The following is a 25830-nucleotide window of genomic DNA, read 5'->3' on the forward strand; positions in this document are numbered from 1 at the left end:
TTGGTGGGGGGGGGGGGGGGGGGGGGGGGGGGGGCGTCGGTACTATACAGATATATAAAAACAAGAAGGTCTAACTAAAAAATAACCAGAATATATGTTTAGAGTAAAGATTGACTACTTGTGTTTACACAAGCACACAATTTCAAATCTGCTGAGCTTGCTGTGCAAGAAAATGTAAAATATACGTATAAAGAAATATAACAGGAAGTACTGCTAAAACAAACTAAATGTTAAATAATGTAGATATTGGTTTAAAAAATTCTTCAGATTTGGAAATTTGGAAGGAATACATAATTCTGAAATTAATCAACAAATCTGGTAAAAAAAAAAAAAATAAATAAATAAAAGTTGCACTTTTTTACTTGAGGAATTTGTTGAATAACTTCATAATTATGAGTTTAACTAGTTGGAGGTAATGCTACACTTCTCTGCTTCCTGTCCTGCTCATAAAAGGTAAACATTATAAACCCACCATTAATTTTCTATACTATTTGGAAAACACAACACAAATGTAATATAACAAAAGTATGTTTAACAACAAACATGTTAGCATCAAGCCATAGCCATGTCTCTTTTAGAGACTAGCTCTCTTGTTTTAATGACCTTGCTCCTCCATTAATGGGGGGACCCCTCGGGCACGTAAAAAGTTGCCTAATTCTGTCATTTTCCACCAATGTGTCACTGGCTCTCAAACAACTCACATCTACAGGTGCTGGTCATAAAATTAGAATATCATGAAAAAGTAGATTGATTTCAGTAATTCCATTTAAAAAGTGAAACTTGTATATTATATTCATACATTACATACAAACTCATATATTTCAGATGTTTATTTTGTTTAATTTTGATGATTACAAATGACAACAAATGAAAATCTCAAATTCATCATATCAGAAAATTAGAATATTGTGAAAAGGTTCAAAATTGATGGCCCCTGGTGCCACACTCTAATCAGCTAATTAACTCAAACCACCTGCAAAAGCCTTTAAATGGTCTTTCAGTCTAGTTCTATAGGCTACACAATCATGGGGAAGACTGCTGACTTGACAGTTGTCCAAAAGACGACCATCGACACCTTGCACAAGGAGGGCAAGACACAAAAGGTCATCGCTAAAGAGGCTGGCTGTTCACAGAGCTCAGTGTCCAAGCACATTAATAGAGAGGCGAAGGGAAGGAAAAGATGTGGTCGAAAAAAGTGTACAAGCAAGAGAGATAACCGCACCCTGGAGAGGATTGTGAAACAAAACCCCTTCAAAAATGTGGGGGAGATTCACAAAGAGTGGACTGCAGCTGGAGTGAGTGCTTCAAGAACCACCACACACAGACGTATGAAAGACATGGGTTTCTGCTGTCGCATTCCTTGTGTCAAGCCACTCTTGAACCACAGACAGCGTCAGAAGTGTCTTGCCTGGGCTAAAGAGAAACAGGACTGGACTGCTGGTGTGTGGTCCAAAGTCATGTTCTCTGATGAAAGTAAATTTTGCATTTCCTTTGGAAATCAAGGTCCCAGAGTCTGGAGGAAAAGAAGAGAGGCACTTCATCCACGTTGCTTGAAGTCCAGTGTAAAGTTTCCACAGTCAGTGATGGTTTGGGGTGCCATGTCATCTGCTGGTGTTGGTCCATTGTGTTTTCTGAGGTCCAGGGTCAACACAGCCACATACCAGGAAGTTTTAGAGCACTTCATGCTTCCTGCATCTGACCAACTTTTTGGAGATGCAGATTTCATTTTCCAACAGGACTTGGCACCTGCACACAGTGCCAAAGCTACCAGTACCTGGTTGAAGGACCATGGTATCCCTGTTCTTAATTGGCCAGCAAACTCTCCTGACCTTAACCCCATAGAAAATCTATGGGGTATTGTGAAGAAGAAGATGCAATACACCAGACCCAACAATTCAGAAGAGCTAAAAGCCACTATTAGAGCAACCTGGGCTATCATAACACCTGAGCAGTGCCACAGACTGATCGACTCCATGCCACGCCGCATTGCTGCAGTAATACAGGCCAAAGGAGGCCCAACTAAATACTGAGAGCTGTACATGCTCATACTTTTCATGTTCATACTTTTCAGTTGGCCAACATTTCTATAAATCCTTTGTTTTTATTGGTCTTCAGTAATATTCTAATTTTCTGATATGATGAATTTGAGATTTTCATTTGTTGTCATTTGTAATCATCAAAATTAAACAAAATAAACATCTGAAATATATGAGTTTGTATGTAATGTATGAATATAATATACAAGTTTCACTTTTTAAATGGAATTACTGAAATCAATCTACTTTTTCATGATATTCTAATTTTATGACCAGCACCTGTATGTCAGTGAAGCTGAGTGCTCCACATCTCTGCCTTCATGGTGCCCATCTACATTAAGATCCAAAATTCTGAGAAAAAAAGTCAGAATTCTGAGAAAAAAAAAGTCTTAATTCTGAAAATAAAAGTCAGAATTCTGACTTTTTCCCGTATTAAACTGAAATAAAATGTAAAAATCATTTAACATTTTTTTTTCCAGTGGCCCTAATCCTCTTCCGTAGTCTTGGGCTGATCACTCATCCAATATTTAACTGCTAACTTTCTCTAGACGTTTGCCACGCTAGCCAAAATGTTTTTTTTATATATTTTTTTTTATATCTCATTTCAGTACAATGCCACCACCAACTAAAAGGCTGAAACAGCAGCAGGACTTACTCAGATTTTTTTAAAAGAGAAACGTCAGTGTGAGTAACAGTCACCTAACACAACTTGTGTTGAAATTAGCCCGGTCTGGGCGTGCGTTTTACGAGGATTTTTTATTTTTTGCATGGTTTTGATTCGCCGAAATGGACAGATGTTATACCTGCCACGCTCCTGATCGTTAGTTAACCACAGGGAGAATTAATTCTAATTCTTAGCAGCGGCGGCCGCATTGGTCGTGCAGTGGACTGCTGCACAACCACTAATTAACCAACTAATTAACTTCTGCATCTTTATTTCCTCAAATAAACTGCTGGCTCCTCTTTTTAGACTATAAACAGATTAACACAACAATGACAACTCTGTAGTTTTCTCTGTTCTGTACTGCAAATTGGAATTAAAGGCGCCATTTCTACCAAAGGTCTGGACAGACTGGCCACCTGTCTAGGGTGGACCCCGCACCAGCACCTCCCGACCCCACTAAGGGACAGGGTGTACAGAAAATGGAAGGATGGATGGATTTCTACCAAAGGTTGATAATGCGTTTTTGAACCAGATGCTTCAAAGCGCCCTGTCCATAATTCTTCAACACACTCCGTCAGCTCCCTCTGTCAGTCAACCTATATAAATTCATTTTTGACCATTATTGCAAGTTTGACAAAATAAAACATATCAAACTTTGCACTTGTGTGGCCTACTGAATTGTTTTGATTTTCTAGTGCGTATGCGGACACTAAATATGCCAAGGGCTGAAGCCCTTGAAAGACATCTCCCTTTGCTTAATAAAAGAGTCCAGTCATTTTGTTTGGTGATATGCTCACATCTTATGAACAAATGCATTATGTTAATTTTAAATGCATTATTTTTGCAAACACATTTATAAAGGAATAAAGTAAAAGATTAAATAGCCTTTTTTTAAGTAGCGTACTTAAGATATGTTTCTGCTGAATATTTACGAATCTCAGATTTCCGACATGTGTCCCCCCCAATTGTAAACATATTCCTACGCCCTTGGCAGGAGGTCTTCCACATCTCTTGAATTGTCTCCTGGGTCAATTCCAGTGACAACGATGAGGTATAAGAGGTGCTGTAGAATCTCACAGAGCTCCGAGATATAAACCCACAGCCATGTTTCAGTAAAACACTTAATACTGCATTACAAATATTCTGGCTGGGTCCTCGCTAGGGCTTGGAGGGCTTCTAACTCGTTTCCTTAAGATCTTACATTGATCTTTTCTTGATGATTGATGGAAGAAATGGGTCAAATGTTTTCTTCTCCTTGCTCCTGCTCTGCGTCCCTGGTGCCTCCTCTTCAACTCAGCTTGTACTTGAGGAAGTAATTGATGTATTATTTGAGCTTTAAAGATGCTTAATAGCTGCTCCAGGGTGTTATTAATCAACTTGCTGTGGTTGCTCTGGTTACGCTTTATAACAAGTAAATATCAGTCAAATTCTTTCCGGTTCCACAGCATTCAACATCACAAGCAAAAACCATCAGAAAAAAAGAAAATCTTATCCAAAAGAAAATAGAGTTCTCGTCAATGTTGCCAGATTGGGTGGTTTACTGCCCAGATGGGTGGTTTTCATTTTGATGGCAAAAGTTGCTTTGGATGGGTGGAGATAATATGGTCTGGTTCAGATTCAGATCGGCAGTTTTTGAGTTAAGCTATTAAAACACACGTCCACCAATCATTCATCATTACTGGTTCATAGCAAAGCCTTCCTGACCTTTATCCACCACTGATTAGCTAATGTCGTCTGCCAGTGGGATTACAACAGAGGACTAGTGTAGTAGTACCACAAATTATGCTAGTTTCAGCAGCAGGTGGATCTGGTGCGATAACCTTCGGGCTGACGATCAATGCGTTGGTTGGAAGAGGAATCCTTTAAAGTTGCTGGAGGAAACCGCTGCTTTCAGGATTTAGCACTTTAGCACACAATTAAATTCCTCACATTCCCTATATCAGATGCACCTGTTAAAAGAGCTTTTTCACAATTTGCTGTGAAGATATTCCGTTAGGTTATATCCAAGTAACATCTTCCTATGGACAACGACGTTACTTGGATATAACCTAACGGAATATCTTCAGAACGGCTCCAAATGACACAAAAACTCATATGGGTGAGTAGAACATGATGTAATAACATAAAATCAAGGTTCAAATGTAAAAAAAAAGGCTTTCCCCTTTAAAAGAACAGCTAAAAATGACATCCTTTCTAAAGTCCTTTCCCCTCCATTTGTTTATCATCCTTATGATCACATACAAACACCCAATAATAGCCTTAATAACCCGGCATAGTTTTATGCTCTTGTTTTGCTGACAAATATGCTTTTGTAGTAATTATTTCCCTTCTATACTTTAATAAATTCAAAAATAAATGTGGTTGGATTGTTGACATGCTTTTTTTTATGCCCAAATAGAATCATAGTATTTTTGGAATTGTTTTTTAGGAATGCTTCTATTCAAAAGAGCAGGACCTTCAGAGTTGATTGGAAGGGGGATGCTGCACTCTGAATTAGTCACTAGTATCCACCACCAGGATATTTAAATCATTTAGTCTGAGCGTATATACAGCTATTCTTTGGAATAGTTTGCTGTAAGCCATATAATGGACACAGGTGCTTTTTGACCTACAAACATGCAGGCAGTGGAAGTAGCATGATGCTGTTGCGATTCATTTTCTTCAACAGAGACATGGAATCAGTATATGGAGATCATTTTGTCTAAACACAGAGCAATATTTGCAAAGCTGGGGATGGCATACATTTTACAGCAAGGCAACTAAACCACCATCAGAGCTACGGTGGAATATTTCAGTAAATATTCACTGGCCCAGTTGGCTTAAAGTCAATCGAGAGTACTCATTCAACATGACCCAATCTGATTGAGCTTAAGCTTTATTCAAGTTTCTTCTTATGAATATGGCAAAGCACTGGAAAGTACATAATTATGGTATAAGGTATATATAAGAAGATGTATGCAGTTACACTTGATCACATTTCTTCAACTTTATCCAGAAACACATACACAATAGTTGATGCTGCAGTGACATCACCGTGCGATGACTCAACCACTGGACTCACCGCTGTGTATGTGTGTCTGTATGTCTAAAAGTGTGTGTGTTGAGTGTCCACCCACGCATGATGAGTCACCCAATGCGCAGCAGGGAGCTCAGCAACACCTCCCTATATATAGCCACTTCAGAATCGGCGTATGCGTGCGACTGAAGTGCTCAGCGCATCCCTGAAATCCCGCACACACCCAAACACACAGGGGTTGTGAGGTAGTTGTTGAAAAAATGGGTTCGGTGAGGCTGGTGTGGCAGAAATGTCCTCAGTTTCTACCTATTCTGCAGATTCTCTTTTTATGAATGAAACTATAGTTTTTATCTTAGTGTTTGTTTATGCGTGTGTTCTGCAGCAATTTTGTATTATCAACCTCCTTTTTAATTTTTTTTAGCTCCTATTAAACCACACGCACAAACACACCTCTTCCTCTGCAATGAATGGACTGATTTGTGAATCATCCTGCAGTGAATCAGAATACCTCTCCCTCTTTTTCCCAGCAGTCTTTGCAGCATCTGAGTGTGTTTTCGTCCTCGCTGGCCCACAGACCTCTGGGAAGAGCCAAGTCGTCCCCTGCGTCCGCTGTCAATCCCATCAAACACCTCTTCACCACCGGTTAGGCTCCTGCTTATTTATTGATCTCTTTTAAAGGATAAACATCTGCTTTCTGATTAAATGAGAGTGGGATGGTATTAGTCCACCTCTTGAAAGTCTCTGCCTTGTTTCCTAGCAACAAGGAGCGGTGTCTCATTTCCTTGGTTACGATTACCTTGTTTGTAATAGTTAATTTTGTTCTGATCTCTTATGCTGATGAAGGTTCTCAGTCATCCAGGTCATAGTCATTCCGTAAAAATTCAAAAAATATCCACTGGACTTGGTTTTCAAGATTTGAAGACGTTTCTCCACCTCTCCAGGAAGCTTTCTCAATTCAAATGTCTGGATCCGCAGTGAGTTTGAGTCTTATATAGACACGCCTTGTATCGCTTGGAAACATGCAATGGTAACCGATGAATGGGTCGTTAGTTCCATCGTTAGCCTGTAATATCTGAACCTGTCTATGATACTAGGGGTCGGTCGTTAAAGGGGGGATTGCCATTAACGGGGGGGATTGTCTCCTGTAATACCTGAAACCTGTCTATGATTGTTAAGGGTTGGTCGTTAAGGAGGTATTGTTCACCGGCTGGGGCGGGTAGGTCCCTCGTTCCTCTGTGATGGGCTGGGGGGTTTGGTGATACCAAACACCAAAGCTTCCTGGAGAGGTGGCGAAACGTCTTCAAATCTTGAAAACCAAGTCCAGTGGATATTTTTTGAATTTTTACGGAATTCTGATCTCTTAGTTATTATTTTTAAAAGTAAACATACAAAAAAAGTGAGCCTCTTTGATATTTGTGTGTCTTTTTGACATTTGAGTTTTACTATATTGGCTGTTAAATATTGGAGCTCCCCAATAAGACAAAGCACGTTGTTTATGAAGAAGAAAACTATTGTTTAAGAATTTTTTTTTTTTCATTTTGTGAGAGCATTACAATACAGTGGTAGTTACTTTCAGGGAGCGTACAATGTTACTACCACCACTCACAATTATTTTTTGTCTGTACAAAATTATGGAATAATATACAAAGTTAAATAAATTACATCAACTTTGAACAAACTGAGAAAGATAGGCCTACACGAAAAAGCCAAAAAATAAATAAGGTGTCTACCAAGCAGTTTTGAAGTAAAGTATGAGAGATACAGTAATATATTAATCCTTAGACACTACAAAACTTTCAAATAAAAAAATAAAAATAAAAAAAATAAACAAGCTTTGCATGGTCATCCATTCTGTACTTCGGTCTTTTCAAGACCAGCATATTTAACCCACTTGGCCCACCTCTTAGTGAATGTTTTTTTGAAGTTGGAGGCAGAAGGTGACCCTTTTCATAAGATAAATGTAATTTACAATATCCACTCTTGTATTGTGGGTTGGGGGCCGACCAACGTCTTGTGACTACTTTTTTTTACAAGCAGGTATCAGAATATCAAATAAATATTCATCAGCTTTCCTGACCTATAAATCAACATTTCCTAAAAATAATATTGAAAACGGCATAGGTTGATTAGTATGTTGAAGAAGGTTCTAAGAAGGTTTTTATCAGAAAATAAAATCGAGTAGATATGGGACCTTATATATTGATAGGAGTGGTGGTCTAGTGGTTAGGGCATAGGGCTTTGAATCCTGAGTTTGTGAGTTTGATCCCCCACTCCCACAGACTGTCACTCTGGGTCCCTTAGCAAGACCCTTAACCCCACACTGCTCACCGGGCGCCGCACAGTGGCAGCCCACTGCTCCCCAGGGGGATGGGTTAAATGCAGAGAAGTATTTTCCCTCTGGGATTATTAGATTATATAAAAATATGATTTTTTTGGGTAGCAGCTGAATAAATCCCCAAACAGGATTAAGACACCAGAATGGTGAGTTAAAATTGTTTATTAAGGAAAAAACTTGGAGCCAAACATGAGCAGATCGATGTCAAAGGAACATATGGCTCTGATGGAGAACTATAAGAATCAAAAAGCTTGTACACTGAGGCCCAGTGGGAAAAATGATAAGCAAACTAGAAGAGCCAGTCTAAAGAGCTGAGTTGAAGCAGATGCATAGAGAAGGCAGAGCAGCTGAGAGACGGAATAATTATACACATTATCCTTTTATTTAAAAAGTATTCATGAATATCTACAACACATCTGAGGAACTAAAGTTAAAAAAAAGCTAAGAATTCCTGATTTAATGTCAGACACTCTTTTTGTTTTCTAAAAATAAACTGTTTATGTTTAACAATATCAGGTTTTTATCAGTTTGTTTTTAACAAAATTATCACCTTGAACAGTTAGTAAATTGTGGAGAACATAAAGGATCTTATTAAATGAACTTTTTGAAAACATGTTTCCACACATGATGCACATTTAAGAGCGATTACTTGCTTTGTCTCTTTACAGGATTGGTATATGATAGCCTAATGCTGAAACATCAGTGTGTGTGTGGTAACGCTCACATCCACCCTGAGCATGCTGGGAGGGTCCAAAGCATCTGGTCCAGACTGCAGGAGACTGGTTTACTGAGTCGCTGTGAGGTACAGAAAATAGTGCAAGAAAAAACATTTGGATTTAAATCTTTGAACTTAAAAGAGAGAACGTGTTGTATGTAACCAAGCTTCTCTTCTCTTCTCGTTCTCTTGACCTGTATGTGAGCAGAGGATTCGTGGGAGAAAAGCGTCTCTAGATGAGATCCAGTCGGTCCATTCAGAGTTCCATACCTTGCTGTATGGAACTAGCCCGCTCAATCGCCACAAACTTGACCACAAAAAGCTTTTGGGTAATTGTCTATCTACACCTACAGCAGGGTCAACAACAGGATGCTCTGGGCATCAAGTAGTCCCTACACATGAAGCACAAGAGGCTATTCTAAAAATAGCATGACTCACCTGGGAATTTTTATTTTGTTGTTTTTGCTTTTAATCATACTTGCATTTATATAGATTTGAAAATAATTTAAAAACATTTTGCAAAAATATGTTTATTTTACATGAAGTTTAAATGAACTCTGACTCTTCTACGGTCACCGGTGGTAGCCTGTCGTCTGACATGAAGCAGCTCTAAGTTTCAAAAAGATTTCTGACCTCTGGTCTTTACAAGCATTAATCATAAACAGTCATTTAGTTTTGTTCATCTTTTAATTCTGTTATTCTTCATCTTCTAGGAACTTTTGCCTGTAAATTTGTCCGTGGTGGCTATTTTATAGTTTGTGTTGCTTTTCAGGTCCTATCAGCCAGAAGATGTATGCTGTTCTTCCCTGTGGGGGAATAGGGGTAAGATTCTCTATAGATGTGGAATTATCTGAGCTCTATAACAGCTTTGGTCCAAACATAAACTCGGTGCTGCCCTCTTTAGGTGGACAGTGACACCGTGTGGAATGAAATGCACTCATCAGCGGCAGTTCGCATGGCAGTTGGCTCAGTTATTGAGCTGGCCTTTAAAGTGGCTGCAGGGGAACTAAAGGTAACATGAAAAAGTTCTCCCCTGTATAAAACACCCTCTCACCCGCCTTCACTCTAACCCTTCACTCTTAAATGTGTTGTTTTTCCACTAGAACGGTTTTGCAGTCGTGCGTCCACCTGGTCACCATGCTGAGGAATCCACAGCCATGTCAGTACCTTCACCTTTATTTTAATTGGGAGATCTGCGTGTACTAGTTCTGTATGTGTATATCCTGACAGATCTGCATTCTTCTTTGTGTTTGTGGGCACATAGGGGGTTTTGTTTCTTCAACTCAGTAGCCATCACTGCCAAGCTGCTGCAGCAGAAGCTAGGAGTGGAAAAGATCCTGATTGTGGACTGGGTAAGGAGCACAAAAACACAAACAACATTCAGTTTATTTTGTGCTTAAAGCTCCCATTATAAAGTACTTTATTGAAAAACAATCAGTCAATAATTTAAAGGGAAGGTCACCAAGGGATAACCAATGGATCATAATATATATATATATCTATACCTAAAAACTAATAAGTTTAAAGGTTGTTTAATTAATTTAACGTTAATCAGTAAAAAAAATAAAAACAATTTTCGTCACGATCACTGAGTCTGGGAGCGGCCCCTCCCTCCTGCCATCTTCCGGCAGTGACGTCACGGTGCGGTAAGCCTAGCGCCATTCTCCCCGCTTTACAAGCAAAATCAATGGGAACTACTAGACACATCTGCAATCAACAACAATTATTGAACATTTCCAGATGACCATTGAAATGCATCGCAGTTGGATGTTGGAATACATTGGATAATAGTGAAAAAGAACGAGTTATTTCACTTTTCCGATTGTTGGTCCTCCATGGACATGTTCGTTGTTGGATTGAAGAGGGAGGATTTGCCATCGAACTTCTGGCCAGAGAAAAAACACGTAATATGTAGCCAACATTTGGAAGAAGAATGTTTTCAAGCTGACTTGGATAATAGCGCGTTGTGCAGTGTTGGGACTAACGCGTTCCAAGTAACGCGTTACTGTAACGGCGGTATTTTTTTCACTAACTAGTACGCTAACGCGTTAGTTTTTAAATTCAGTAACTCCGTTAACATTACTACATGATGCGTTACAGCGTTATTTTATAGTCTCGGGATCAGCTAGAGACTTAAAAGCTGCAGTGAAGTATTGTTTTCCTGTGTTAGAGTGAGGGAGACAGGAAGGAAACATGCTGAAGGCGTGTTTGTGTTTACCAACACTAGTCATCATGGCGGCTGCTGCAGAGCCCAATTTGAGTTTCTTCACTTGGAGATATTCTCATTAATTTACAATTTGTGCCTTGGATCAAAGATTCTATCTACAGCCCAGAACAGCAACACCTACAAAAGCAACATGCTGCGACGAAGCTAGACGCTACCGGTGTCGTGCCAAGGTAGTTATCCCTGGGAAAATTTGTATCCCCTCGTTGGGAGCGAGCACGGAGTAGGACGAACAACCCGACTTAACTCCGCCTCAATTCCAACGTGCAGAACTTGAAATTTGAAAGGTTTTACGTGTATGAAAGTTGAGCTTCAATGTTTTATTCTTTACTTCACATGTTATAGCAGAATATCGCCAGTGATATTGATTTAAAACTGATAATAAAACACAAACGTTTGCTTGAAAGCTGGTTGCTGACAGCAGTGTCTACTCCTTCCTCTGAAAGCAAACAGATCCTTGTTCCTTTCCACACGTTCCTTAAAAAAATCTCTAATTGTTTCACAGTGTCCAAATGTTCTCATCCCATTGAAAACTGTTGCAAACCATATACTTGTAATAGAAATGAAATAGAAAATGGAGTGCACGTGTAATCATTAAAGACTATATGCAGAAGGAAATAATTTTTTCCTGGTTGAAATTTAGTACTTAAATCTATATTTGTGTTTTATATTAGCTTACAATTTATCACTGTTGTACTATCCTTAATAAACAGTTTGTGTTCTAACATCAGCCGTTTTATTTCCCATATTGCCAGAATTTGCAATATGGGATGAAATAAAACCTGCTGTAATCTGTTCCCCCTGTCTAAAGCAGACAAAAATGGTCCCAGCTTTTTCATTTTTGGCTTATAAGCATCTTTTATGATGACAATTTATTTCTGAAACTTTGGAGGTGATGGACCTTTATTTCTTAAAGTTATAAGGGGGGAACAAATTATAGCAGGCCACCTGCTATAATCTGTTCCCCCCTGTCTAAATCAGACAAAAAACGTCCCAGCTTTTTCATTTTTGGCTTATAAGCATCTTTTATGATGACAACTAACCCCTGACACTTTGGAGTTGATTGACCTTTGTTTCTTAAAGTTACAAGGGGGGAACAAATTATAGCAGGCCACCTGCTGTAAAGGGCAATTTTGCAGGCAACTACCTACTATGTAGCATTGTCAGTTTGTTCTGCCCTGAAATAAATTGGCACTTTGAAACATATCTTTGTTGCTTGTATATAGAATTGCTTAGCAGAGCTTCATGATGCAAATGCATGTCAAGTTCTTCAACAGATGGTATTATTCTCCATTGCAATAACATTTCTGAAATGAAGGCTATAAGGTCATAATGTGAACCTTTAAAAAAAAGTAACTAAATAGTTACTTTTCACAGTAACGCATTACCTTATGTTGTAAGTAACTGAGTTAGTAACTAAGTTACTTTAGAAATGAAGTAACTAGTAACAGAAACTAGTTACTGCTTTTCAATAACTAGAACAAGACTGGCATTGTGACAAACACCAGATACAGCACTGGGACTTGATCAACAGCCGATATTGCACTGTGACGTCACAAACCAGTAGGTGGCAGTAGTGTTCTTTGACAAACATGGATGCCTCCAGTAAAGCACATTTAAATGAAAATTACCTCTAATTAAAAACACTTATGCTTTAAGGAACAGTATGTAAAAAATTTCATAATTAATGTACTTTCAGAATTTTGAATTCTGAATATGACCAGACTTTTCCTTCAAAGAAAAACAAAAAAAGAAATCATAGAAACGCCTCTGACCATAGGCTGGTCCTAGAATAGGCTGGTCCTAGAAATCCTGTCCCCTACAATGTTAAACAGGAGAGCTAAACAGTCTAACATCCACCAGTACAAAAGGTTTAAACTTTAGCCCAGCAATGTAAAGCAAAGGCCTGCTCTGCTTCTATGACGCCCAACTCCATACTGCGTAATACAGCTTAAAATATAAAAGCTAAGAGTAATATCTGTGCACTGCAGGAAATGGTCACGATGATACAGAATATTATTCATGTGGCTTTTCTTTGATCATTTCATTTTCTTTTTGAAAATGGATATGAATAAACAAAAACAAGTGGCTATTTTATTTTAAAACTCAAATTTTTACTTGAAATATATATATTTTTATTTCTGTGACATAATATTCATTTTTTTATTATTTGAGTCTTTTTTCTACGTCGATAAAAAAAAAAATTAGTTATTTAAAAGCATAAACAGAGAAGGAAAAGGGTACTAATTTTATGACTGGATGTGTTCGCCAAATTATGATTTACTAAACTAATTATTTTTTTATATTTTCCACATCCTTTTTTTGACACAAAATAAGAGAAACAGCTTTTTCATTTCAGTTACTGGATTTTAAAACTAAAATCAAATTGCCACTTGTTTTTTGATAATGGTTTCTAAAAGGCACATTCAATGCCCCAATGACACATCCACCCACAACTCCTTTGGTTAACTTTATATGAAGTCTTATATTATGTGTAAATGAAACCAGGGGCATCAAGTATCTGAGTAAAAAAATACTTTGTTACCTTAATTTAGTAACAATTTGGGCTATCTATACTTCACTTGAGTAATTATATTTTAGACAACCTTTTACTTCTACACATTACTTTTTTTTCTACAATTATCTCTTTCTACTCCTTATGTTTTAAAAATAGACTCATTAGTTTTGTGTCATTTAAGCTCCTTTTCATTATGGCCTGTTGGAATTTTGTGGTTATTATTTTGGTATGTGGTTGTTCACCACATAGCAACTGCGAAAATTAAGCATAAGGAATTATCGTGCAGAATGGTTGAAAAAACAAGGTTAGAGCAGTAAAGTTCTGTCCTTAACATTTTTTCCTGCATTACTTTTACTTCTTTTACTTTAAGTAGTTTTAAAAATTGCACTTTTACACTTTCACTTGAGTAAAAAGGTTATATTTATCCTCTAAATTCTACAAACGTGTTTTTAAACAGTAGGATTTATACTTCTTGAGTAATAAACGTGGAGAAAGGGGTCTAGTTTAAGGAGGGTAGAGTTAAACATTTTATATATGTTAGGAAATCATGATGCAAATGTTTGTGAAAATTTCTAATTATTTGACTTCTGGCTGTGGACATAGACTTGTGGTGGCTGCTATCGCACCACTGCTTGTCACTCAGGTGACATTATACCAGGGGAAAAACACCATTGTTTATTGTACATGTATCCAAGCATCTCAATGCCTTAACCACCGATCCCAATATGAACTGTGATGGCAGGACATTCACCATGGCAACGGCACTCAGCAGGCCTTCTACAATGATCCAAATGTTCTCTACATATCTCTGCATCGGTACGATGATGGAAACTTCTTTCCTGGCAGTGGAGCACCAGAGGAGGTATGTAGTCATTCACTTTTTATGTATAAAATGAAAGAAATGCGAAAGTTTGTTGAGTTTAAACACAGCTGCCAATATAAAAAAAAGGCTATCAAAGACACTTCACAATACCTTTTAATGAATTGCCTATATCTGTTTGCAGGTAGGCTCAGCAGCAGGAGTTGGATTTAATGTAAACATAGCATGGACTGGAGGGGTGGAGCCTCCTATGGGTGATGTGGAGTACCTCACTGCCTTCAGGTAAAGTTTAGCTGTGCAGTAAACAGCACATAATCCTCAGAGTAAAAGACTCTAACATTTAGTTACAGTTCCCCTTAAACACAAAAGCTATAAAAGCAGTTATGATATTTGCCTGATCATATTTGTTGAGTTCTGATAAAGGATTAGGGGTTAAAGTGACCTTATCTTTAGTCTTGACTTATTAAACTACTGGTCCTAAGCGGTCTGCTACCAGAGAGACCGTGGGCGGTCTCTCTTTTTCCTCCAAGCTTGGTTCCTCAACCAGAGGCCTGGGAGCTTATATTTATATATATAATATATAAACTCTTGTGTGGTTGGATGGTGACTAAGGGGAAGGTAATCCACACATAGGGGCTCTCACTCCGCGTAGGAACAATAGCAGACATTGATGACACAAGTGCCTCGGAATCCCACAAGCAAATGGCAACCTGGAAGAAGTGATAATGAAAGTGGCTACAGCCAAATACCTCCAATGAGTAAGGCAGGTCATTAGAAGCCAGCTCCATGGCAAGATCAATCCCCCTGATATTGGGTATCAGGCTCAGATGAGAACTTTTCTACTCTCATAGCAAAGTTAAGGAAGGTGCTACCAGATGTTCTCCTGAATGATTTGAATTCTGCAAGTGTCACAGAACCCAATGAACTGATAAACACTACAGCATTAGTGATCCTTCAGTTGCTTGGCCGAGGTAAAGTCAAGAGCATCCACTGAAGACAGTGTCCACCATGGAAGAGAGGGCTGGAAGCCAAAATCCAGGCAATACGGAAAGAAGTAAGCCAATTGTCAGAACTCCAGAGGGGATCATCTGGCTGAGAAAAACAAACAGATGGAAGGAAAGAGAGACTTATCCCAAGCAGGGTCGCGAGGGGTGCTGCTACCTATCTCCAGCTGTGTACGAGGAGAGGCGGTGTCCACCCAGGACAGGTCGCCAGTCAATCACAGAACAACACAGAGACAAACAGGACAAAGGAGAATTTAGAGAAGCCTACTAACCTAACAGTCATGCTTTTGGACTGTGGGAGGAAGCCAGAGTACCTGGAGGGAATCCACACATACTCAGCGAGAACAGGCAAACTCCGTGCAGAAAGACCCCATGCCGCGTATCAAACACACACTGAACTGCAAGGCAGCAGTGCTATATATAAGCAACTTATAATCAAAAACTTTTCATAGCAAATATCATCTTCCCCACCTCCCAGTAAAGGACATGTAGTCCAGTCATACAGAAAGATTTAATGTCAACAGCAGCAGGTTTATCTCGTTTGATTTGAATATTGTTGAGAGTTCATTTTTTTAAGCAACTTAATTCAATAAGTAAAGATATTTTACATTAAAAATTGTAAGCCTGTTTACTGGCATGGTGGCCTCTGGTTCTAATGCCTGTTTTGTGTTTGTGTAGGAGTGTGGTAATGCCCATCGCCCAGCAGTTCAGTCCCGATGTGGTCCTGGTGTCGGCAGGCTTTGATGCAGTGGAAGGTCATCAATCTCCTCTGGGGGGCTACAATGTTTCTGCACAATGTGAGTGCAGACTGTTTAGCAATCTAACAACAATGAATGTCTTGGTCTATTTTCCTTTCCAAACATGAGTTAACACTAGTTTAAGCCTTGCTATCGATTAGCTGTACTATACATGTTTGCAGGTTTCGGTAAGCTGACGCAGCTGCTAATGGGACTGGCAGGAGGGCGAGTTGTAATGGCACTGGAAGGCGGTCATGACCTCACTGCTATCTGTGACGCTTCAGAGGCCTGCGTTTCTGCACTCCTCGGAGATCTGGTAAAAGATGAACTGAACACAGAAGTTATGAAGGAATGTAGGACAAGATGTTTTATAAGTTTGCAACAGTAAAAGGCATCAGAAATATGCAGATGAAGCATCCTCAGTCATCCAGGTCATAGAAGGGCAAAGAAATGTAAAAATAATTCAATAGACTTGTTTTCAAGTTGAAAGACATTCGCTTTCCACCCAGGAAGCTTTTTCGATTCAAAATGTCAGGAATAGCGTTGAGTTCGAGCCTTTATACCGGAGGTCTTCAACAGGGGGTCCGCAGAGGTACTGCATGGGGGTCGTAAAAGTTTTGGTTGACTTTTTTATCAAATTTTTTTATATTCCGACCTGCAATTTTTTTCCACTAATTGAAATGTCCTTAAATACACATTAACATGAATTCAACACACTGTAGTAAACAGATATATGGAGGCAGAAGATTAGTCAGCGACACTCAGGAGCTCTTTTTTTTTTATACACACACACAGTGTACAGGAGCTCTTTCAAGCTGGGCACCATTTCATTCACAACACCTGTTCCATCAACGAGGAATCAGAATCAGAAATACTTTAATAATCCCCGAGCGAAATTCATTTCGTTACATGACTCCATCTGTAATAGAGTGACTATAGGACCAGTTTAATAGAACACAATTTCATACAATATATATAATGAGGGGATCCCCACTCCATCTCGCCATCAGTTTGGGGGTCCTTGGCCTGGAAAACGTTGAAGACCCCTGCCTTATACAATAGCCATTTGTTATACCGTATTTTCACGACCATAAGGCGCACCAAACTAAAAGGCACAGTCTCAGTTATGTGTGCCATTTCTGTATTTAACACACACATAAGGCGCACCAGACTATAGGGCGCGTTTTTTATATACAGGTACATGTCCTCTACTACCTTTAAATACCTCTACTGCGTATTTAAAAATAGAGCGGGAGCAAAACGGAGTATGATTGTGCTTTATTCATGTATTTATTACAAAGTATTAATCAAACCTGGGAGCTGGCGGTGAGACATTCCTATTGTCGGTGCACCGCTGGTATGTGGGGGGTCTGAGCGCCTCCGACAGAAATAGTAGGCAGGATGATAATCTGGATGAACTGACTGCAATGATGAAGTTTTCAGGTGGATTTTCTCACTTAAAAACATATTAAAACTACTTTATTCCCACTGATCACAGCAAATATAGCTGCAAGGTGTATTTATTACAAAGTATTATTCAAACCTGGGAGCCGGCTGTGAGAGACACATCGCTGATGACACAGGGCTGTGATCACTCCTCTGAAACTGTTTATTACGCATAAATTAACTTAAAATCCTGAAACCTGCCGACAGAATATGTTTGCTTTTATTATCCTATTATCCTTTTATAATCCTTCAGATTATTTAGATGAAAAAACACCTGCCAGCCGCCGCAGTGAAGCCGGAGGCGACCCGGCCCAGAGGCTGCTGTTGAATTAAGTTTTCAGGTAGAAAAATAGAGCGGGAGCAAAACTGAGTATGATTGTGCTTTATTATTGTATGTATTACAAAGTATTAATCGAAGCCATCTTCCTCTGTTTCTGAATTAAACAGCTGCGCTAAATCAGACATTCCAATATCCCCTTCTTCGCTGTCAGAGTTCGTGCCGGGCGGCTCCTCGGAAAGGATGCCGGCTTTTGCGAAAGCTCGAACAACAGCGCCAGTAGAGCTGCCTTCCACTTTTCGTGGAATTATTCTGCCGGCAGAATATGTTCGCTTTTATTATCCTACTGCTCCTACTGATCCTTCATTTTTGCTGCTTGTACCAGTTAGTTCTGACACGCGGCTGAAGCAGCTTTGCTGCTCTGCCTGCGCGGTGCAAAAGTGCGTCTGACGCGCGTTGGGCGGAGCTATCTTATCCTTTCTTTGCCTTGCAGCTATATTTGCTGTCCAGCAGCAAAACTTCAATTTTTCCATCTCGAGCAGCAGCAGCGCGTTCGTGGCGCGTCAAGCGCGTCAGATGCTTAAACGCTCCCGACGCTCTGTGCTTGCTGCTCAAAACGCGCTGCGGGACCTTTTGCTGCGCCTATACAACCAGTTTACATGCAAAGTCAACCATTGTTGAAGTTCCTTTGTCAGACCTCCCGCAATATGGACAGCGTTCATTTGTTTCACCATGTTTTTCACATCAGCTGTGAGATGGAGTCACAGATTACCAGAGATGGTGATGAGTGGAAAAAAAACAACTGGACTCCTTACATTCACCTCCCTCAGCCACTCTTTCATCATCTCCTCAATGAGGAGATGAGGAGTTATGCATGGTGGTCTCAAAAGTCCGCAGCAACAACACACATAGGGCGCATCGCACCAAAGGGCGCGGCGCACATTTTGAGGGAAAAAAAAGACGTTTATATCCGCCTTATAGTCGTGAAAATACGGTAGGTATTTATAACATTGTTACTGTAATTACATCTTCCATGTTTGATAATGCATGCTATATATATATATATATATATATATATATATATATATATATATATATATATATATATATATATATATATATATATATATATATATATATATATATATATATATATATATATATATATATATATATATATATATACAGAGGACCTCGCCTACTCATCACTTTAAAGACATCCCTTTCAGAGACATAGACAGAAGCCAAATGACCCCCATTCCAAAGGGGCGGACCCGTTCGTCTGTTTCAGTTTGCGTCTTTTCTAAACAAAAACAAGGCTTTGTTGGGCTACTGTATAAAACCTCGCATTCAAAGCTATTTCTGAAATTTTTAATTGAAAAAGCTTCCTGGATGGGAAGCGAAACTTCTTCAAACTTGGAAACAAAGTCCAGTGGATTGGTTTTTTATTTTACTTCTTTGGAATGCCATCAGATGTAACATGCTAAAATGTTTAATAGGGAATCAGAAATGTTCTAAAACATATTTAATGAAAGTTCAGGTTACTTGGATGCAGACAGTGGGAATTAATTTTCATTTGAATCTGCTCGACTTCTTTTTGCTTTTCAGTGTGACTCTGGGTTTCAATGGCCTCCAGAGAAACCTTGTCCAAAGGCTTGTGCCTCCCTGGAGAGAGTAATAGAAATCCAGAGTAAGTAGTAAGCCTAGTGGTGTCCACATGGAGCACCACAGCACTCTGTAAGCCTCATTGTTTTTGTTCCAGGCAAACACTGGCCGTGTCTCCAGAGCTTGTCTCAAACCAGCGGCCAGTCCCTCCTTGCAGGGTCACCAGGGGCCCAGGGCCAGTCTGAGAGGGATGAGGCTGAGACGGTCAGCGCCATGGCCTCACTGAGTGTTGATGTGGAGCAGCCATGTTCAGTTCCTGAAAGCAAAGAAACCAGCAGGTCAGTGGTTTCTGTTAGCTTTTTATAGCTTTAACTGATCCATAATACCTTTTTTAAATTTGGAAGTGATAAAAAAGGGAAAAATATATTTCCCTTTTTAGATTAAAAATATCTTAATTTTTTTCATTTATTATTGTTGACTAATCCCCTCATCTTCTATAGCCTCTCTTTCGCTTCACCCTTCTCTTCATCATCTCTGACCAGCTTTGCATTATCTCCTAAAGCATCTCAGCAACAACATGTGTTCATGTTGCATGAGGTTCTGTTGTAGCCCCACCTGACACAGAGCAACTTCCTCACTGTAGCAACAGTTAGAAGGCTGATCCTGGACTGATGAGTCAAAGGAAGCCCTTTTTAGGTCATATTTATGCATTTGTTAGGCAGAAGGTTTTTGGTATTAAAGGAAAAGTCCGGTCACCAAAGAGATAACCAATCTATACCTAAAACTAATATGTTTGCAGTGATTTAATGAATTTCACGTTAAACAGTAAAAAAACAATATTTTTCGTCACAATCACTGAGTCCTGAAACGGTAATTTTTGCCCAAATATAGTAGCCCCTCCCTCCTGCCATCTTCCAGCAGTGACGTCACGGTGCGGTAAGCCTAGCGCCATTCTCCCCGCTTTACAAGCAGAATCACTGGGAACTACTAGACACATCTGCAATCAACAACAATTATTGAAGATTTCCAGAGGACTTCACCATTGAAATTCACCAGAGCTATAGTGAAACTGACAATGCCCATGGCATGGCAGCTGGATGTTGGAATACATCGGGTAAAAGTGGAAAAAGAAAAAAAAAAATTTATTTCACCTTTCCGATTCCTGATCCTCCACGGACGGGTTTCGACGTTGGATTGTCAACTTGAAGAGGGAGGATTTGCCATATAAATTCTGGCCAGAGAAAAAAAAGACGTCATAAATCCGTTACTCTCTGCTTCGCATAATGGTCGCAGAATTCCTGCGGAGTATGAGGAGAGCCCACCTGCCCCCACCCATTCTCACCACCTGCTGCTTTTATACATGGGGGGTCTTTATTATAGAAAGTGTTTTTTTGTGTTTTTTTTGCGGGAAATTGATTGGTTTTGGGGAACCAGGGTGAAGGGGTAAAAAAAAACAAACCACAAATGAAAAAGATTCCCAGATTTTTATTTGAAAAGACTTCTATTTGAAAAACAAACAATGGTTTGCTCTGTCACAAAATGATTCAATGAATAATTCCGGTTATGCATTAATTATACCAGTATCACCAGTGGTCATATAAATAAGTAATTTGGATTTATGTTCTCACAGGTCAACAGAGGAGCCAATGGAGGAAGAGCCTGTCTTGTAAAGTGGAGCTCATTCCCAGAGAAGACAAAAACACCTCCACCTCCTTCTAACACCTCCTGCTCCTCCATAGTGTGTATGTACAGACACACACACATACACAGCACACACATAGGTAGTGTGGGACTGAATGCTTGTGGAGGACTCTGATTGGCTGAAAACATCCACACGAGGTAGGCGAGGCAATCCTGTACAACAGCAGGAACGCATCTGTTTTCCTCTGGTTCATCCGTGAAAGGAGGTGCAGACGACTTGTTGGCATCTCCGTGGAAACCAAAGACGAGGAGCATCAGCAAGGTCTCATTTTTCTATACAGCACCAGTTCACAACATCACCCGACTTTGTCCAGTTCTTCTTTTTTATTTCCAATCTACGCCTCTGTGTCCTCAGAGGAACGGAATAAAAAAAAACTTTTATCTGGTCGGAATGTCGGACATCGAGCGGACGACTTGTCTTCTTGAGTCTGTGTCAGTGAAAACATCAGGTGAAACGTGTTTTTACAAAATACTGGGGGAGCAAGAACTATTGGTGCCTTTTTCTCTGTCTGATAACACGAATTATTCAATCAGAATCTACATTTCACTGCCAGTGCACCTCAGCCAAGCAAACAGCCAATAAGGACTGAAGAACTGGTCGGATGGAGAACACACGGCCACACATATACTGCTGTTGCTTTACTCACTCAGTGTATATCGTATTGTTTCTTATATGTGTTTTTCATCTGAATGCCTTAGTTTTTCATCTTTTTTTCAATGAAGATGGGATCAGAGGATTTGGTGAGCTGTACATTTTTCAGGTATTCCTAAAAAGACATCGTCAGCACAAGTGGAAATGTTTTGTTTTCTTTTTTTATTTAAAAAAAGAAGAGGCTAATTTGAATGTTTGTAGTTAGGTTAATGTAAAATCAATTCTGAGGATACTATCTCAGGATAAGTTCATCTTATACAAAACATGTGCATCACAATGCGGTCCTTCAAACCCATCGGTTGTTTCTTTTATAAGTCGTGTGACCTGAGCCCCCACCCTATTCTCTTCTCTAAAGGAGATTTTGGATTCTGGCACTTTTTCAAATATTACAATGGCTTCCCCTTGCTTTCATTGTATAATTAACACTAGTATTTCTTTTTTGGTGTAATTACTGTCCACCATCAAGTTGCACACTGTAACATCACAGCATGTGGTAGTGAGGTCTGTTTTTACTACATCTGTACATATGTGTATGAATAAACTACAAAATACTTTCTCCTTTGTATGAAAATGAAAAAAAAAACAAATATTTAAACAGTGTTTTAACCAATCAAATTAGATTTCTGAATATATTCTATTGGAAAATCTGATATTTTAAACATTTGGCTATTTGACAGGGAGCTAGTGCACGGCTTGATGGCAACCACCGTCACCGCAGCCTGCTTGTTTGTTTGTTTACAGATGCCAAGGGATGAATGGATGTGTCTTTTGGTGGAGGATGTTGCGCTGGCAGGACCATTACTCTGTACCGCCCTCATACAATCAGCAGCAACTAAGGAGGTGTTCTAAATGAAAGGTCATGACTGGTTTAATAGGTGGGTCCAGTGGGCATGGCTTCATAATTCAACAGAAATTTATGGGCATAGTCCTGATATCTCTATTCATTCAACACTTTGTGAGTTATGTAACGCTAACGGTTAACGTTACCTCATTTAACTACAGTATGAGTCCAATAAAATCATGTTTATTGCTTACTGGCATCTCCGTTTGTTAGCAAACATGGTTAAGACTTTTAGTGCCAAAGAGTCACTGATTGTACAGAATGCAGAGGAAGTCTGATATGGATTACTTCAGGTTAGCTGGAGGCAGAAGGAGCTGCGTTAAAAAAACTGTAATGCAAATTGTCGGCCAAATGGTTACTTTAGTGCTTAACATGAATTATAATGTTGAATAAAAAAGTACTTTTTTAAATTACTCTGAATGCTTTTTGGTTTTTTAGCCTAGAACAAAAACTTTTAATTCTTCTTCCAATAACTGAATGAATAATCCACTCAGCACACATAGGCCAGAATGGTTCATCATAACATGATTAAAAAAGGGCTTTCATTTCATTTAGTTGAAAAAATGGTAAAAATCAATATTTCCCACCTTTTGTTGTTCCTCTGTTTATCAGGTGCTAGCATGCCAAGCTAATATTAATGCTATAGGCTCCAGTAATGGCCTGCTTTAATATGCTCCTTGTAACAGGTAACCTTTATCAAGGACAGCATAAACACAATGGTTCGTACGACCTTTTAATCTCTGATCCGTCACACTGGCCGTATGGCGTCACATGTTAAACTACTTCTGCGCATGCATTATCTACCACCGCACAACAAAATCACACATGCGTGAGAAACTTCCGGTCCAAGAGGGAAAAAATAGCTCTCTGCGCACACTGGGGATGGTGCTCGGGATCTCATAGCTGCTCTCTTGAAAGCGTCTCTGCCCTCGGACCGTTTTTCCTGCTGCGCAACGGAAAATGTGTTTTAACTGGTTGGGCAGAGACAAACCTCTTCTGTAAGCCTCCTCCTGATTGGGCCTTGCAGACACAATCACAGGGGAAGTAGTGTCAGGAAGCCTTTGACTGACAGCCTGTCATCCATAAAGGAAGACGACGGCTGGATGCGGGACAGTGGGGGCGGCTTCTCCAACGTTTGCGGTAGGTGGGATAAGTGTCATTCAAAGGCACACAAATTAAAACAATTTCACCCATTTGACTTGAGGACTTGACGACACTGAATACATTTGTGTCGTGTTTTTTGGCAATTTGACTGGCCTCTAAAAACTACCGTCAGAATGTTATAGAAAAATGTTGGCTCGTTAAAAATCTAGGATTAATTCGCTCATTCCCTTCATGCTTTGGGTTTAGTCCAGTTGCTTTGCTTCTGTACATTCTGTTGAACCATAAGCTAAACTTTCTTGCTAATTGCAAAAATATATATATGGATGACACAATGATTAATAAAGCCCAGTTTAGTTAGTTAGTTACTTCACAAACAAACCACTTCATCAACTGAAGATGTAAAAACCTCAGAGCTGGACCCATCTGTTTAACCAGTGCTGCTAAAAGCTTACAGGTCACATATACTCACATTAGTTCACCTAACTGTAACCGGACATGCAGAGCTGCAGCGGAAATATCGGCATTCAGGTCACATCCTTTCAAAGCAATATCAGAGTGATGGACTTCAAATACTGTTGGATCCTACTGCAGTGTTGATGTGATAGCACAACAGAAAGCACGAGCACCTGGATGATGTGTGGGGGTTTATCTGCCTTCATACACTCTTGTTTGTGTTATCTGTTTGGTGTCAGTCTATGGGGCACCCTACACAGCAGTGTTGCTGTGGTAAACTTATTGGGAAGTCAAAGGTGAGCAGTAAGAGCACCAAGTTTGATGGTGCACGATCTTGTCAGCGGCAAAGGTTGACAGAAGTTTAATAAGCACAAAGAAACAGAGAAATTCAAGGGACATTTGGGTCTTTAAAGCAAATGTGTTACCATTAATAGTTTCCCTGCCGGCAGCGTGTTGTGGTATAAAAGTGAAAAATTCCTTAGATTGGTCAAGGGCTAAAAGCTAATTAGACAAAACATGAACCTGTTTACCTGTTGGAAATCAGACTTTATTAGCAGATATGGAAACATCTGTACTTTTGCTTGACATGTCATTATAGTTTGTTGCTTTCTCTGTCAAGCAGCATATATTTTAATATTTGACTGGCTTCATCGATCTGCAGTAAGGAAGTCTAAGGAATTTAAAATGCACCATTAGATGTGTCACTACAGGGTGTGGAAAGCAATGTTTTCTTACATTTGTTTATTTATTTATCCTGATACTTTTTACTTTATTTTGCTGAGACCAAAATTACAACGATCAAACCCAACCAAGCCGGTGGAGCTGGTGGCTGCTCTGTCCACACATGGTTTCCACACCGGCTGTCTGCAGAATCATCGCTTTAAAGTTGTGAAGATTTTTCACAGCTTTACTGATGTTAAACATAATGAGGGGAATCTCACCACACTTTAATTCTTTTGCTTCTTAAACTGATGCTGTATATTTCCTCACTCTTGATACTGTGGTGTAACTGTAGTATCCTTCTGTACAGTGGTGTGGGGGGAGTGGGGGCAGCTCTGGGCCTTCATTCTGGATGTCTTCTCCCTCCCCTCAGGATTCAGGAGAGATCTTCTCTCTGTTACATTTTCTTCATTTCTTCCTTCATCACTGAATTGTTTTCAGAAGACAGCGTTTCTTTGTGGTTACAGTTGTTGGAACTTATGACAAACACATTCCTGAATCCTGTCCATCTGTGATGTTGATTTTTATTTTTTTATTTTTGCTAATTCTTTGCCGTTGCAATGGTCTTTGTCTAGTTCTCGCTGATTCATGTAAATAAAGTGCATATTTGTGTACACACGTGCAATACACGCTACTCAAGCAATCTATTACTGTGACAAATATTGTTGATAGTTGCTACATTTTGAAGTTTCAGCCTCATTTTGCTCTGTGTCCTGATGAAGGGTGATGGATTCTAAAGGGAAAGCGACTATTGTGATTCCTCACCCTAAGTTTGAATTCAGGGGTTTGTGGAAACTTAATAAAGCCCTTTTGTTTTTGAGAACTCACTGTAATGTTGTGGCGATCTCAAGTTTTTTTTTTTATTGTTATTATTATTAATACTATTTTAAGTGGGCTTGTTAAATTTGTCTGGAAACTCAATAAAGCGATTCACCATTGCCGCTGTCTGTGTGTGATTTAGG

General features: G+C 39.4%; 1 protein-coding gene across 4 annotated transcripts in view; it reads left to right on the plus strand.

Moving 5' to 3' along the window:
• The window catches only part of hdac5 (histone deacetylase 5), a 117173-nt gene extending 91367 nt beyond the window's left edge, over window positions 1–25806 (plus strand). For 3 of the 4 annotated variants that reach the window (XM_038307864.1, XM_038307863.1, XM_038307860.1), the window contains 14 exons: window positions 6244–6358; window positions 8720–8853; window positions 8975–9095; window positions 9539–9588; window positions 9671–9778; window positions 9870–9925; window positions 10031–10118; window positions 14251–14370; window positions 14513–14610; window positions 16011–16129; window positions 16252–16385; window positions 19401–19482; window positions 19555–19735; window positions 21028–25806. In XM_038307864.1, coding sequence (XP_038163792.1) covers window positions 6244–6358; window positions 8720–8853; window positions 8975–9095; window positions 9539–9588; window positions 9671–9778; window positions 9870–9925; window positions 10031–10118; window positions 14251–14370; window positions 14513–14610; window positions 16011–16129; window positions 16252–16385; window positions 19401–19482; window positions 19555–19735; window positions 21028–21067 — 1446 coding nt within the window. In that variant the 3' untranslated portion in view covers window positions 21068–25806. The remainder of the gene's footprint in view (window positions 1–6243; window positions 6359–8719; window positions 8854–8974; window positions 9096–9538; window positions 9589–9670; window positions 9779–9869; window positions 9926–10030; window positions 10119–14250; window positions 14371–14512; window positions 14611–16010; window positions 16130–16251; window positions 16386–19400; window positions 19483–19554; window positions 19736–21027) is intronic. The other variant, XM_038307862.1, reaches the window with a different exon arrangement.
• Window positions 25807–25830: the final 24 nt, after the last annotated feature.

Source organism: Cyprinodon tularosa, unplaced genomic scaffold (genome assembly GCF_016077235.1).
Source record: "Cyprinodon tularosa strain WSP-4 unplaced genomic scaffold, ASM1607723v1 ctg622, whole genome shotgun sequence".
Lineage (NCBI taxonomy): Eukaryota > Metazoa > Chordata > Actinopteri > Cyprinodontiformes > Cyprinodontidae > Cyprinodon > Cyprinodon tularosa.